Raw genomic sequence first — 16,474 nt, forward strand, 5'->3', positions numbered from 1 at the left:
CTGCATTAAAATTAATTGATACGAAGAGATGCAGTTCATCAAAAGCACCAAATAGGACTCATTTATTGTTTCCAGATCTCCTCAAAAGCCCTGTTCTGATATGTCGTTATGGTGTGGAGTTTTCCCTGAGTCAACAAAGACTATACCAGTAGATTCATATAAGTAGGCAGGGCTTCAAGCACAGGCCTAGAAGACAACCTGTGTCTTCTGTCCAAGGACAAGCCTTGTTAAGTATAGGCATGCTTATCACCAGAAGATTAACTGTCATGTAATGAATTCTTTTCTCCATGTTGATTTATGAAATAGACAAAAGCATTAAATGGTACTCAGTCATGTCTATCTCTCTTCTGTTGTCGCAATGATGGCAGTACAGGGTGTCCCTAAAGTCTGGATACATAGAAAATCTCATTAATATCTCATTAACCATTTCACCGAAGACTCTGTGTTGTTCAGCGACTTCTTTTTCTGGGGTATGCTAAAGGAGAAGGTGTACTCAATGAAAATGAAAATCACTGGTGCAACACACTTGATTGAATGCATAAAGAGTGAATGTGCTAAAATTGATGGCAATGTGGAGTTACTGCATCGAGTTCACATGAATCTTGCAAAGCGCATCAAGCTTTGCATCACAAATGATGGAAATCATATTGAAGATGTTATTTGCTAATATTTCAATTAAATAAAATGTTGTTGAAAATTTCATTGATTTCATTTCTTGAAAATATGCATTTTTGCCTATGTGTCCAGACTTTAGGAACATCCTGTAGAAAGGAGGCAAAAGGATTGGATCATCTATGAACATTCATTTGATTATTGGTACTTTTAAAATAGGATACAAAGTGTAATAATCTGATATCCTATCAGAAGAACTGAACCACATTCATACTGGGATTTTCCCCATGAATAAAACCAGAGGACAAAAATAAGTTGTAGGTAAATGGAAGAATGGTTCACAGGTGAATAAAGGAGTTGCTGGAGGTGACTTATCTATTATAGGCTTAAGAGCATCAAGAAGTATCATTTCATACAACATTTGTCCATCTCAAATGATGATAAACAGGCCACCATGAAGATACCTGATTAGGGTCCATTGAAGAGGATGAAGAAATACAGAATTCAATAATAGGATCCTCTAAATGAAGTCAAGAGAAGCCTCATTTGCTAACACTGGTGAGGTAGGAAGATGGTAAAAACTATGTCAAAAACATTTTTGATCAAGAAATGAAAAAGGCCACAGGCTTGTTGATTACTTGGAAGCTTCACTCCTGTACATTATGAATCTTTTCCTTTTTTAATTTAATTTTAATTTTATTTTTCTCAATTACATGTAAACAAAAATTTTTAATATTCATTTAAAAAAATTTTTGATTTCCAAATTCTCTCCCTTCCTCTGTCCCCACCCCTCTCCTTGAGAAGGCAAGTAATTTGATATTTTACAGGTGCAGTCATGTAAATCAGTGTGTATGTATGTGTGTGTGTGTGTGTGTGTGTGTATGTCTGTGTGTGTGTGTGTCTTTGTGTGTGTGTAAGATACATACAGAATAGATGGAAGAAAACCTTAGAGAGGAAAACACTAGCAGCTTAGGGTACCAGGAATGGACTCCTGGTAAATGTGATGTTTAAGCTGAGCCTTGAAGTAAGCCAGGGATTCTAAGAGGCAGAGGTGAGGAGGGAGAACATTCCAAGCATAGGAACATTTACCACAAGGTCATGGATGTGAGAGATGGAGTGTCCTGTGTGTGAGGAATAGCAAGTATGTCACTGTCACTAGGTTGCAGAGGATATGGAGGAAAATAGAGTGTAAGGATACTGGAAAGATAGGAAGGTACCAGATTGTGAAGAGTCTTATATGTCAAACAAAGGAGTTTATATTTGATCTTAAAGGTAATAACTATTGGAGTTAATTGAGTAGTGGGAATGATGTGGATTTATGCTTTTTAAAAACACTTTGGCTACTATGTGGAGGATGGGGAGAAACTTTAGGCAAGAAGATTAATTAGGAGGCTATTGTAATAATCCAGATGAGAAATAAAGAGGGCCAGAACTAGGACAGAGGTTGTACACATAGAGAGAAGAGGACATATCTAAAAGACATTGGGAAGGTAAAAATGACAAAATTCGGCAACTGATTGTAAATGTGGGGTGAAGGACATTGAGGAGTGGAGGATGACTCTGAGGTTGCAAATATGATGGACTAGGGGGATGGTGGTGTCCTCTACAGTGATAGGGAAGTTTTCAAGAACAATTGCTTTGGAAGAAAAGATTACTTCTTTTTTTGGGCATGTTGATTTTCAGATGCCTCTGGGAATCCAGTTTAAAATGTCTATTGGGCATTTGGCAATGCTGGACTGGAGCTCAGGAGGGAGATAAGAACTGGATATATAGATCTGGGAATCGTCTACAAAGAGATGATAGTTGAAATCATGGGAGCTGGCGAGATCAAGTAAGGGAGGATAGTGAGAAAAGAGAAGAGGGCTTAGAATAGAACCTTGTGGAATACCCAGTTAGTAAGGATGACATAAATGAAGATCCTACAAGGGAGATTTGGAAGGAGGTAGGAGAATCGAAACAGAAGTGTCACAAAAATCCAGGGGAGAAAAAATTTAGTAGAAAAAGTTCAGTAGAAAAAATTCAGTGGTCAACAGTGTCAAAGACTGCAGAGAGGTCAAGAAGGGTGAGGACTGAGAAAGGGCAATTTAGACATAAATGAAAATTTGGGGGAAATGAGTTTGGGTTGAATGAGGAGGTTGGAATCTGTACTGAAGAGGGTTTTAAAAACAGTGAGAGAAGATGACAGGGAAACTCTGAAAAGGAGGGAAGAAATATCAGGATGATAGCTGGCAGGGACGGTAGGATGTAGTGAGGATTTTTTGAAGATGGAGAAGATTTGGGCACATTTTTTAGGCAGTAGCTATGAAGAAATTGAAGATTACAGAGAGAATGGGGATGATGGAGTGGCAATCTGTTGAAGAAGATAGGAGAGACTGGGATGAGTGGTACTTCTAGAGGGGTTGGCCTTAGAAAGAGAAAGATCACTTCTTCATCAGACTTTTCCATTGGTTAATTTTTTCCATGGAGGACAACAGGGTCTTTAATACATTTCCCGTTTTTGGTGGTTAGCAGTTTACTCAAAAAGGTTGTGTTGTAACTGCTGTAATTTAATGTACTGCATTCTTCTCATCTTTATTCTTCTTTTTAAGTTAGTATTGACTTTTACCGTTGCTCTAAGCAGTTGGTTCTGTTGTACACAGGCAGATGATTTTTAAATGATTAGATACTTTTGGATCAGAAACTATGGAAATGCTGATGAATCAGGGCTCAGCAGGGACCTCGGCTGGTTGAGAGGTAAGATCAGTGTTAACTAAGAAAGGTTAGGCTGAATCAGGAGGCCATTTGCCTCCTTAAATTTGACTGCTTAAATCACACAGATATTTCTCACAGGATTTTGAGTTCATGTCACAAAAGATCCTTTAAAGGAAATCGGTATGTTTAGTCTGGAGAAGGGAAGACCGGGGGATGGCTCATCATGTCCTATATCTGATGACCTTGGACAAATCACTTAACTTCTTGGTATCTCCAGGCAGCTTCATAAGACTACAAATCACAAAGTAGGTGCTGATCTCTATTGGTAAAGGGGGTTTCATCCTCGAGAGTTCCCCACATCAATGAAGCCACATATTTGGTCTTGACAAAAGTGGAATGAGCTCCTTTGGCAAATAGTGGGTTCCCCTTCCTTGGAAGTCTTTAAGCAAAGGCTGGATAATTCTACATTGGGGACTTCATAGAGGGTATTCTTTTTCAGGTAAGGTTGAACCAGATGACCTTTGAGGTAGGTACCTTCCAGCTAAAATTCTGTGACTCAGGGACCCTCTTGGGGTTGGTGGTTTCTCTGTCCAGTGAAAAACTGCTCCAACATGTTTTGTTGGACTTTGATGTTTTTTGATCAACCATCAAGCTTCTTCATGGCCTGCCTATTGCTTCATGCTGGGCCTCCTGGATACCTGTCCTCATGACCATGGACTGTGACTCATAATTAATATCTGGCTCCCAAATTTTACCTGAGGATGGTCTGACTAACTTTTATAGCAGTTGGAGTTTCTACCTTTAAGAGAAATGGCCATATCTATCTTTCAGAAGTATACTGACTCCAAGATTATCTCAGGAATATAATGATTCAGAAGTATACTGATTCCAAGATTATCTCAGGAATATAATGATTCAGGCCCAAAGCAATATATATGATCCTGAGCCTGAAACATGAAACTCAATTATAAAATGTTAGAATTGATGAGGCAATGAGTAAAAAAAGTCCATGAAGATACTCAAGTAATATCTTCTATCCTTAGCATGGAGAGAGAGAGATGGCAGACTCAAACATTTCTATCTTTCAATCTTATCCTATTAGTCTATACTCTAAAAGAATTGTGATCTCTTCCATGTATGAACTGTCTCTATAGGTGCAGATTAAAACTTCATTTTTTCCCTATGTAATTCTTGTCCACATCTTTTCATCAATTTTCCATAAAGGAGTGTCTGCTTATTTTATTGGGGGGTGGGGAGGGAAGTGTAGAATCTTCCTTTCTTTTTAAAAAATTTATATATTTTGTGAACTCTCATATAGTATTCAGGCTGTCCATTTGTCACACTATGCTCTTAAACGTGACTGAATGATTTTATTTTCCAGTTATGCATGTCTTTTATGATGTCTTTTCTATCACTCCTAACACCCAAGTCATCATTGGTAACATACTTCAGGTCTCCTTTTATACCTATAATCTATCATTCTATTGGAAAAACTTGGCAGCAATCGTCTAAGAAAGATATCCTCAGGCTTTCCACTTCTACTCACAATTTAACATGCTTTCCAGACTTAATATACCTTTCTTCTATACTTTGATAAAAGAAGAATAATTGTCTCTTAGTCTTTGAGAATGACAGATTTCCCAGATGACTCAGGAAAGTCTTTTGGTCAGCTAATCAGATGTGGTTGGATATTCCTCTGTAGAGAAGAATTGCTAGTTAATTTACAAAGCAAGCTAATCTGAGTCCAACATGAATCATGATTCACATTTGTCTGGTACAAACCATCACTAAGCCACATGGCAGGCAGGAAATAATGTTGGTTGTGGACATAAATTTCCTTCCTGTTGGTAAATCCCTCCAGATGCTATGTTTTGATTAAATGAGGCTTGGGCCCTTATAAATTACTTGATTTCCAGTAGGGGGGAGGAAGGAAGTAGTACTTTGGGAGAATGATAGCACCGATTAACATATCTTCTACAGACTTATACAAAAAAGAAATTCTTGCACAAACTTGATATGAAGGGAAGGGGAAGAGAAAAGGAACATACACACGTTAAGTGCCTACTATGTACCAGACACTGTGCTAAGTATTTTACAGGTATTATAATATTTCATATTATCACAAATATTATCATCACAAAGCCTTAGGGTGTTAAGCTTCCCAGACATAGGTCATCATGGGCCCTTGCTAGTTCTTTGTGAGTAAAGAACAAAGAGGATGTAGTGGGGATCACTACTGAAATTTGCTTGTATTCTTTTTAATGAAACCAGGAATGCTGAACTTGGCTCAGAAGCATAGGAACTAGTGTATTAATTTATGGTTGCCAAGATTCTTAGCTCTTCTTTGTGTAGGACATTTTAATTATTCGCAAAACATGATGGTTCCATCCTCATTCTACACATTGCTTGCCTGCTCTCTTGGTGTCTGAGAGGAATCCCTTACTTGATTCTGTAAGATCAACCATTACTAGTTCCTGCTGTCCATAAAAGCAATCAATACGGATGGCTCCCCCCAAAGAAGCATTTGTGGAAGAAACTAGAGTAATCACATGTACTTTCCCTGTTGCTTTTGTGTTGAACTAGACTGGCATATGAGTAATGGATTCCAAAGTGATGATGGAGGGTTTTCCTTTTCCCCATTCATGACTTGAACCAATAGTGTAGACCAGGGGCATCTAAACTAGTCTAGATTAGTCTGTGTCCCCTTCCCTGCCCACTTGAGGACCTAATGGTTGAAACTTCTTCAGCTGCTATTGGTAGCCTGGTACCTTTTTCACTATGTTGGTCAGCCTGGAGCTGGCTTAGAAGCCAGTGGTTATCTGATTTGGGGTTATCAGTCTCCCTATTGTATCAAAATATATATACAAAACTCTTTGTAAATGGTTAGTTGTTCTTTATGCCAGCCATTTTTCTTACTATTATCATTCTGTGATCTATCCCTGATACAAAGGTCATTACTGAGTTCCTAGAATTATTCTTTTGAACTGTCTCTTAATTTGGATCCTAAATTCCTCAGTATGACTTCTTGGCCATTACTGATTTTTTTTTTTTGAGATATCTGTTGATGAAATTTTCTTGCTTCTTCTCTTGTGAAGGTAGATCTGAACTCAGTAATAATAAACCTGAGGGATGACACTGAACTGATCCCTTAAAATAATTTTTCCCCCTAATCATACTGTGATTTTCACTATACAGTACCTGGCACATAGTAGGCAATTTAATAAATGTTTATGGACAGAGTGATTCAGAATGTGTTTTGCTTTGCTGATAATGCACTCCTTAATAATTTCCAGATTAAATTATTGGTCCTTCAAATTTTAGTTTAGTTTTTTTTTTTTTAGAAATGAGTGTGTGTATGTGTGTGTGTGTGTGTGTGTGTGTGTGTGTACATGTATGTGCATTATATCTTTTGTAAACAACACACTCAAGGCCAAAAAGCACGTTTTGGTTTTAAAGCTGTTTTGATTCTTCAGAATATTAGTGAAAACACTGAAAAAGGGAAACAATTAAGAGGTCAACTCACAAAGTCTCTAGGCTGTGGAGTCCATCAAAACATTTCTTTCCCAGGGAGTAGATCTTATTGTTATGGAGATGTCTGTAGGAGAACATTAAGGACACAGTCAGGGGAGCACATCGAACACAGTGGATTTAGGCAAAACATTTTGATCGGGATAATCAAAAGAAAACACATACAAATAATGCTTTGCAAAAAAAAAAAGCCAGAGGGAGGGCCTGTATTTTTCCTTTCATTCAAACATAAACACAGAGCTGATTCTGTACCTTGACTTTAAATTTAATAGGTAAATATTGATTTCTTTTGAGTTGGAAGGTCAGAAAATACATACTGATATGACACAAGCATTGTACAGGTCAACTAAAAATCCTATTAGGTTGGGTCCTAAAAAACAGAGTGTGATTTTGAGAAGGAGGATTCAGATGATTTGCCTTGACTCGATGGCTTCCTTGTCATTGCTAAACCCAAATTCTTTGAGGGCGGGACCTAAAGAGGAGTAGGGCAGTTTGTGGAGGTCCTAGGTTTACTAATGTAGGGCTATGTTAAAACTGAAGGCTTTCACTATGCATTCAATCAATAGCACATTCCTGTATCAATATCAAGTGACAGTTTATAGATTAATTTGTTGTCCAAAGAGATTAGCTCACTTAATGTTATGGAGGCATGGAATAACCACATATCAGCTCAGTGGATTAGATTGGCATGCTAAAGAAGTCATAGAATGGATCCCTATAGAGACCACATGGTATGCTTGTATTCCATGGTAAAATTCTAAATTCCTAACAAGAATTTTGGAAATTGGTCACACGATGAATTGTGTAGAGAAATATGGAAGGATCCATATCAACCTATCACCACCACTGGAATGCATGTCCTACGAATCAATCAATCAATCAATCGTCAAAAGCACCTACTATGTGGCAGGTACAATACTAAATGCTGGATGTACAAATTCAAAGAATGAAGCAATTCCTACCCTCATGGAACGGTGGGTCAGTATCATCTTTCTATTTGAAGAACAGCATATTAGGTGTCTTTTAAATGATGCAATATATCTAAAGCACTTTGCAACCTTCAGGGTAGCCAGGTTAGCATGAGAAGTTACATGATAAAATTACCATAAATTACTTATCCTATGAGACTGTGGTTCATTTTCTAAAAGATTTATTAGTACTTCATGTGAGGTTAACCAACTCCTACTTCCCGGAACCAGTATTCATTCTATATAGCTCCTTGAGAGCAAGTGTGTGTGTGTGTGTGTGTGTGTGTGTGTGTGTGTGTGTGTGTGTGTTTGCCTTTGTATCTCCAGTGCTTAGCACAGTGCCTGGCACATAGTAGGCATTTTATAAATGCTTGTTGATTTGGCTTGACCTGACTCAGAGCTATCACTAGCAATTTTGGTGTTAGGGCAAGCAGCAAGGAATGACCCTCAAATCACGAGTCAAAGACAAATCTAGTTAAGGGAAAGGGTGTAAAGACCCTGGGACATTATTGCTATATTAGGGTGGAGGATGAGAAGAGCAGAGCCAGGACAGGTATGAGGTGCTGTAGCTTGGGGATGGTGAAGAGAGGGTAATGGTAGGGGGCAGGTGGAAGAAAGCATATCACCTCGTACCTTCTTATTCTTGCTTCTAGATGCTAAGCTCAGTTGTTTCTACTGAGGGAGTACAAACTTGTGAGTACCTTCTACATCTAAGTGAAGGTGCCAGACACCGTGCTAAGTACTTTTTACACTTATTATCTCATTTGATCCTATAACAACTCTGTAAAGTAAGTGCCCTTACTATCCCCATTTCACAGTTGAGGAAACTGAGACAAACAGAGGTTAAGTGACCTGCCCAAATGTCCAAAGCTAGATTTGAACTCAGATCTTCCTAACTCTTGGCCCAGAGCTCTATCCACTGCGCTACCCAGATGCTTAATCTGACCTAACTTGGATCATCTCAGTGGTCTGAGGGGAAGTCCCTACTGCCCCCTTCAGTTACCCCTCTGATAATCACTGTCTTCACAGCTCCTAACTGTAAGACCATTTATTTTTATAAATGCTATTTGAGAAAATACTCAATTAAATAAGAAAATAAATTTACATGTCTCAGAAAAAAAGAACTTTAAAATAATACAAATGCATTGAACATAGTACATGCTCACATATTGATAGGTTGATTAATAAGAAAAAGAGACTTGGACTTTTGTTATAAATTGTGATAAATTACATGCAACTAGGCAATAAGATATACAGGCAATGGGGTATAGAAATCTATCTGGCCCTACAAAGAAATACAGGGGAAGAGGATAAGGCAGGGGGAGTGGGGTGATAGAAGGGAAGGCAGACTGGGGAAAGGGGCAATCAGAATACATGCCATCTTGGGGTGGAGGGTAGGGTAGAGATGGGGAGAAAATTTGCAACTCAAAATCTTGTGGAAATGAATGTTGAAAACCAAAAATAAATAAATTTAAAATTAAAAAATAAATTGTAATACAAATGGATGTTAAAAAAATAGACCATTTATAAACCACTCCATGGTATGTGCATGCTTTGTCTTTGGGAGGGGGAAAATCGCACCTTAAAATCCTGATCAAAGTTTGAGAGCTCTGCATTTTAAAATCTATGCTATATAGTAGAATCAGAAAGTTTTCTTTTTTTTTTAGAAAAAAGAAATCAATAAAACTTACAGTACTACCAAACTGGAGAGGTTTCCAAAGGCATAGTCTGGTATGTGGTGGATTTTGTTCAGAGCTAAGGTCATGGCCTGCAATGCCGATAGACTCCTAAAAGCCTGGACAGGGATTTCGGTCAAAGAGTTGTCATCAAGCCACAGGTGTCTCAGGGAGATCAGGCCATTAAAGCAATTGGGTGGGACGAAGTTGATTTGGTTGGCATCCAAACGCCTTAGGAAAAAAAGAAAGCAAAATGTTAGCGGAAACATGGCAACAAACTTATCTGAGATGCGGCAATGGACTGATGATCCAAGTATGTGTAAAAGGGGGCTTCACTTTGTCTTTGTTCTCTGGCTCCAGGGTCTTCTGATATCTAGAGTTCACATTTGATTGGTTAATTAATAAGAAAAATGGATTTGGACTTTTGTTATAAATTGCAACAGAAAATGGGTATTATAGACCATTTATAAACCACTCCATGGTATGGTATCTTCTCTCTTATCCTCTTGTGTTCTTCATCTGTTCAACAAGATGAAGTCTTAGGTCTTCCAGCTAAACAATTCAGATTCTAGGATTCTCTTTGAATCTTAGACTACCAGTCAGGTTGGATCAAGTTCAAATCATTCTCCTTTTAGTGGTATTCAGTCGGTAAGCTTTTAACTGGGAGGAGGTCATCGCTTCAGAAGGCTGAGGATTCAGGATTGCTGACCTTTTAGCTTTTTTCATGAAACCAGGAGATAGTTCTGTAATACAAAATGAATGCTTATCTCTTGACCACAAATTAAGGACATATAGGTACAATGGGAAGACCACTGGTTTTGGAGTCAGAGTAACTGGGTTCAAATGCTGCCTATGATCTGTTCTAAACCCATCCCTGGGTGACCTTAGGTAAGTAATTTAGCATCCCTGGATCTTAGTTTCCTCATCTGTAAAATAAAGGTGTTGGACTAGATTAGAGAGGTCAAATATGTGGCCCCTGGAGACCACAGCAAGCTCACATATTGCCAGAAACAGATTAAAATGTAAGTGGCAAATATTTTACAAAATACATAAAAATGCAATAAAATGTAGATAACATTACATTTTAAAGCTAAATCAATATGTGGCCCACAAAGACCTTAATATATAATTTTTAAAAATTAGATTCCAAATTGTCTCATTCCCTCCCTCTCCACCCTATACTATTTAAGGTTGCCATTTGACACAGATAATATAAATAGACGTAAAACCATATTATGCATACTTCTATTTATCAGTTCTTTCTCTGGAGTTGGATAGCATCTTCCTTCATAAGTCCTTTGTAGTTGATTTGAATATTCATAATACCCAGAATAACTTGGTTGTTCACAAATGTTCTTCAGACAATTTTGCTGTTACTGTATACAACATTCTGTTGGTTCTGCTCATTTCACTCTTCATTATTCATAAGGACACTTTCAAGGTCTCTCTTAAGAAGTTTGGAAATAATTGTGTGACATGGGAGACACTGGCACAGAATTGTTCAGCACAGCATGTCCTCATCAGAGAAGGTGCTGTTCTCTGTGAGCAAAGCGGAATTGAAGTAGCTCAAAAGAAATGTGAGATGTGCAAATTTAGAGAACACTCCAAATGTTCACATGGACTATTTGTAGCCCACTTGTGGCAGAACATTCCAAGCTTGTATAGGTCTGATCAGCTGCAGTTGGACACACTGTAACTTGACTCTAGCATAGTGATGTCATTTTGATCCTCTTCAAGAATGAAGGACAATGACCATTTCATGCAAGTCTTTCCATGTTTTTCTAAAACCAACCAGCTCATCATTTCTTACAGCTCAGTAGTATTCCATTACAATCATATACCACAACTTGTTTAGCCATCCCCCAATTGATGGGCATCCCTTTAATTTCCAGTTCTTTGCCACCACAAAGAGAGCTGCTATAACTATTTTAGAACATAAAGGTTCTTTTCCTTTTTCCCTGATCACCTTGGGAAACAGACCTAATAGCTGTATTGCTGGGTCAAAGAGTATAAATTAGCTGGCCCATCTACCTCCCATTTCTAGGTCTGACACCTCTGCATTAGCTGCCCTCTAAGGTCTCTATCAGCTCTAGATGGCTGAGCCTATTGGTTACTGCTAGTTCGGTTAAGCCTCAGAAATGATTATCTCAAGTTTGAATGGCAGTTACAATGACTTCAAAGGCACATTGTTGACCAAGGAGGAGTGAGTTTTCTTTTTAGCTGATACCATTCAACAGCATTAAAAAATCAATACCATTAAATGTCATTACCATTAAAATACCATTAAAATACCCCCAATAGCATTCCATGCCATTAAAAAAAATCCCAAAACAGATAACATCTGTTACTGATCCTAGCTTTTTCCCCCTTTTTCACTTTTGTTGGATACAAGTTCTAATGACATTTCCAATGAATAATAAAATCGATGGCCTCGTTGGCATTTCCTTCCTTTTCTGCCCACCAGTCATTGGAGTTCATGTGGCCATGTCTCTCTAAATGTCGTACTGGCTAATGAGAGGGTGTTGTGCCAAAGCCAGCAGGGGGCGCACATATGACACATTCTTTTCACCTGGATCCAACTCTACCAAGAGCTGGAATTTGGCCACCTCCATTTCTTGCCTTGAAATGACAAAAGTTATGAATGCTGGTCTGGTGAAATCCCGGATGAAGTATAGATGGTCAATAAAATCAATATGATTCTTATATGCTTCTGACAGCTTATATACATATTTTTCTACTCCTGGCTGGCATATGAGTCCACTTTAAAATCTGTCTTTTTTTTTTTTAAAGAATTCATTTCAAAACTTGCTATACACTAGAAGGATATTTAGAAAAGTACAAATGGATTCTGAAAAATTTTTTTTGGAAGCCTTTAAGACTAAACAGATGCAGGAAGCATACCAGGATAACAAAATAATTCCTCTGCAAACCAAACTCAAACAGTTTGGAGATAGGGGAAACTCTTTAGGGTAGGCAACTAATCTCTTTATTTAAAGGGGCTTCCTCATTTTTAGTCCATAATGTCAGGTCAGCTCTGTCTCCTGGTCCCTATGCCTACCCACTGAATGGGAACAAATTGTCTCTCCTGAGGCACCAGGCCAGATTCTGGCAAATAACTCAGAGAAGGTCAGTTGGAACAAATTTTAAAGGTTCAGTGTCAAAGGCCCTCTTACAATTAAATTTCCAGTATAATAACTGACATGTCAAGCAGCAGAAACTCCACTTCTAAAACAGCATAAGGTTCTGTCAATAAATGGAGCTGGAAATGTTTAGGAAAACTCAATACTGTTTCTCTTCTGTTCAGGCAACACTAGGCTTATGTTCTAAAATTAGGAATAGTTTGCTTAGGGGCTGGAAGGTAATTGTTTGGTTTAACTGGACATATAACACTTTTTTTTTAAAACTGTGATATGGTGGATGTGAACTAAGAGGTTTCAGTTTATTTTTCCAATTAACAGGTATTAATTTTTTTCTTCCTCTAAACTCAATCCTTCATGGGGAGGTTGAGGTGGGAAGAAAAAAAACACCTTTGTAACAAATACATACAATCAAGCAAAACAAATTCCAACATTGGCCCCTTCTAAAAATATGTGGTAGATTCTCTATCTTGAGTATATCACCTTTTCATCAAGATGGGGGTGGCATGGGCTTATCATTAGTTTTCTGGTTGGTCATTGCATTTCTTAAGTCTTTCTGAATTTGTTTTTTCAAAGTGTTGTAGTTATTGTAGAAATTGTTCTCCTGCTTCTGCTTACTTCACCCTGAATCAGTTCATTCAAGTCTTCCTATGGTTTTCTGAACTCTTCCCTTTCATATATATATATATATATATATATATTTATCCAGCGATGGACTCAAGATGAAAAAAATATTACATTTATTCTTGCGTATGGCCAATGTAGGAATGTTTTGCTTGACTATATATGTTTGTTATAAGAGTTTTGTTTTTCCTTTTTTTTCCCTCCCAGAGGAGTTATGGAAGTAGGACAGTGAGAAAATTAACCCTTATTGATTAAACAAAAATAAAAAAGGGAATGTAGAGCCTATGTTGGATTGCATGCCATCTTGGGGAGGGGGAGAAAATTTAAAACTTATGGAAGTGAATGTTGAAAATTAAAAATAAATAAACTAAAAAATAAAAAAAGAGAATACTTGCAACCCTTTAATTTACATAAAACCATATGGCAAAAATAGTATTCTATTACATTTATGGAGCATAATTTATTTAACAATTCAATTTAACTCAGCAATATCCACTAGGTGCAAAGCGCTATATATATTTGGTGTTTGGGTTAAAAACAAAAAGAAACCACCTCTGTTCTAAAGATGGTTTCATTATCTTTGAATTGCTATTACTTAAAAGATTGAAACTTAATTTTTTTGTTTTTAGTCTAAACCTGTGATTTTGTCAGAGAAATTTTGCCTGAGGAGTGGGAGAGACATGAAGAAGGGAGCCCGGTTAAGAAGCTGTTGCAATAATGTAGGTGAGAGGTGTTGAGGGCTGTGTTGGGTAAGGAGAAGGGTGCCCATGAAAGAAATGTCATGGAGGTAGGAACCCCAAGATTTACCCACTGATTGGATTTGTGGAGTGAGGATAACATCAAGGTTACAAACCTTGGAGAATGGAGGCATGGTGATGTGTTTGCTAGAAACAGGAAAATTTGGAAGACAGGTGAGTTTGGGGAAAGACGTTCTGTTTTGGACATTCTAAGCTGGAGATGTGTGGCATGGTAATAATAATAATAATAATAATAATAATAATGATAATAATAATAATAATAATAATAATAATAACAGCCAGCATTTGAATATCACTACAAAGTATGCAAAGCATTCCTACCTCTATTATTTCATTTGAACCCTACAACACTGTGGGGGTAGGTGCTAGGATCAAATGAGATATTTGTAAAATGCTCAGCATGGTGTTGGGCATATGGTAGGTATATAATATTATATATTATAATATTATATATATAATATATATAATATTATATATTATAATATTATATATATAATATATATATAATATTATATATATATAATATTATATAAATATTATTATTAGTCGTAGTAAGCGTCTGAGGGCAGATTTGAACCCAGGTCTGCCTGACTTCAGGTCACCCTATGTACTATGCCACCTAGCTGCCTATGAACAATAGCTGTCATGTAAGGCTTTGCTAGTTTTTCTTTAAAAGGTATTAAAATTATCCTTGAGACTTATTTCGAATTATCCCAGAAGACTGAGGCTGAGGCTATTGATAAGCTTCCTGGCAGCCAGAGTATAAAAAGCTAGCCTATGAAGAGGCAAGGGTTTGACCAGTGTGGCCAACACAAACATAAGGAAACTGCACTCAACACAATCCATGTTGTGTCCTTGATGCTTAATATATTTCTATGGATGGTTAAGTAAACCTCTTTTTGTGAATTGCTAAAATGGTTCCTGGGTGTCTCATTTTGTTCCATTTCTGAACCTGGAGTATCAGACAGGACTGAGTCTATACCCAGATGCCACTGGGACGTCCAGTTTGAAATATTCAATGGGCAATTGCTGTAACTGAAGCTCAGTAGAAAAACTTGGGGCAGCTAGGTGCCTGCCATCAGAAGGAGCTGAGTTCAAATTTTGCTTCAGACACTTAGTTGCCATGTGACTCTGGGTAAGTCAGACAGCCAGTTGGTTAATGAGCATTGATTAAGTGCCTTCTATGTGCCAGGCACTGTGTTAAGCATTGGAGATCAAAAACATTCCCTACACTTGAGGAGCTCACGGTATGTCCTCATCTGTAAAGCAAAGGTGATAATAACAGTACCTGCCTCCCAGGTTGTTGTGAGAATCAAATAAGATAATATTTTTAAAGCACTTTGCTAATCTTAAGGTGCAATGTAAATCCTAGTCATTATTTTATCATATAGTTGAATCTATATGTTATATACTATATATTAATATTACATTTATTATATAGATGAATCTGATTAATTTACAGAGAATTAGTCAATCAAATATTTATTTAGGAACTGTGCTGGTACTGAAGATGCAAGTACAGAGACTGGAATAAACCTTATTCTCGAGGAACTACCATATTTCCCCATGTATAAGACACACCCTTTTTGGAAAAATTTGGGGTCTAAAAACTGGTTGCGTCTTATACAGTGGTTGTAGATATTTTTACTTGCATTTCCCGCTTTTTTTGCGCTTGTTGTCTTTGTGCTCATTGTTTCACATTTGTTACCGGTATATTAGGTTATGTTTTGCCACGTTCTGCCCAGAAATGGCTCAGAAAAGATTTTCGTACAGTGCTGAATTCAAGTTAAAAGTGATCCAGTTTGCAAAAGTGAATGGAAATTGTACTGCTGAACGTAAGTATGGTCCCCCTCCAACTGAGAAAACAATCCGAGACTGGCTATGGGACGAAGAAACCCTACTGAAAATGCCATGGCAGAAGAAGGCCATGAGAGGCAAGTTAGCAAAATGGCCTGATTTAGAGAGGGAATTGAAGATATGGATTGAAGAGCAAAGGGCAATTGGAATTCCTGTGTCCACAAAGATGGTTCAGCATGAGGCAAGAAGAATTGCTGATGAAAAAGAAGTTACTGATTTCAAAGGAGGACACAATTGGCACTTTGGGTTCATGAAACGGAATGGACTAAGCATGCATACGTGCACCAGACTTGCCCAAAAGATGCCTGGAAGGTTTGAACAGATGAACAAAACCTGAGTTCAATAACTTTATGTAATACATTTTTTTCAAATTTTGGGCCCCCAAATTAAGATGCATCTTATATGTGGGGAAATATGGTATGTTCTAACAGAGGAAACAATTACAAACACATATATATTATACATAGAGGATCAACATAAAGTTAAAAATATAAATATAAATATTTACAAAGTAGTTTGGGAGAGAGGGCACTAGCATTTGGGGAGTCAAAGTGCAATTAACACATTTCAAATAAAATTTTTTTTCTCCTTCACATCTCCCTGTATTGGGAAAACACACACAC

General features: G+C 37.5%; 1 protein-coding gene across 1 annotated transcript in view; it reads right to left on the bottom strand.

Moving 5' to 3' along the window:
- The window catches only part of LGR5 (leucine rich repeat containing G protein-coupled receptor 5), a 196,204-nt gene that overhangs the window by 37,044 nt on the left and 142,686 nt on the right, over positions 1-16,474 (bottom strand). The window contains exons 5-6 of the mRNA XM_036761684.1: positions 9,491-9,706; positions 6,827-6,898 (exon numbers count right to left, since the gene is read on the bottom strand). Of these exons, the coding sequence (XP_036617579.1) occupies positions 6,827-6,898; positions 9,491-9,706 (288 nt within the window). The remainder of the gene's footprint in view (positions 1-6,826; positions 6,899-9,490; positions 9,707-16,474) is intronic.

The sequence above is a fragment of the Trichosurus vulpecula genome, chromosome 5 (genome assembly GCF_011100635.1).
Source record: "Trichosurus vulpecula isolate mTriVul1 chromosome 5, mTriVul1.pri, whole genome shotgun sequence".
Taxonomy (NCBI): domain Eukaryota; kingdom Metazoa; phylum Chordata; class Mammalia; order Diprotodontia; family Phalangeridae; genus Trichosurus; species Trichosurus vulpecula.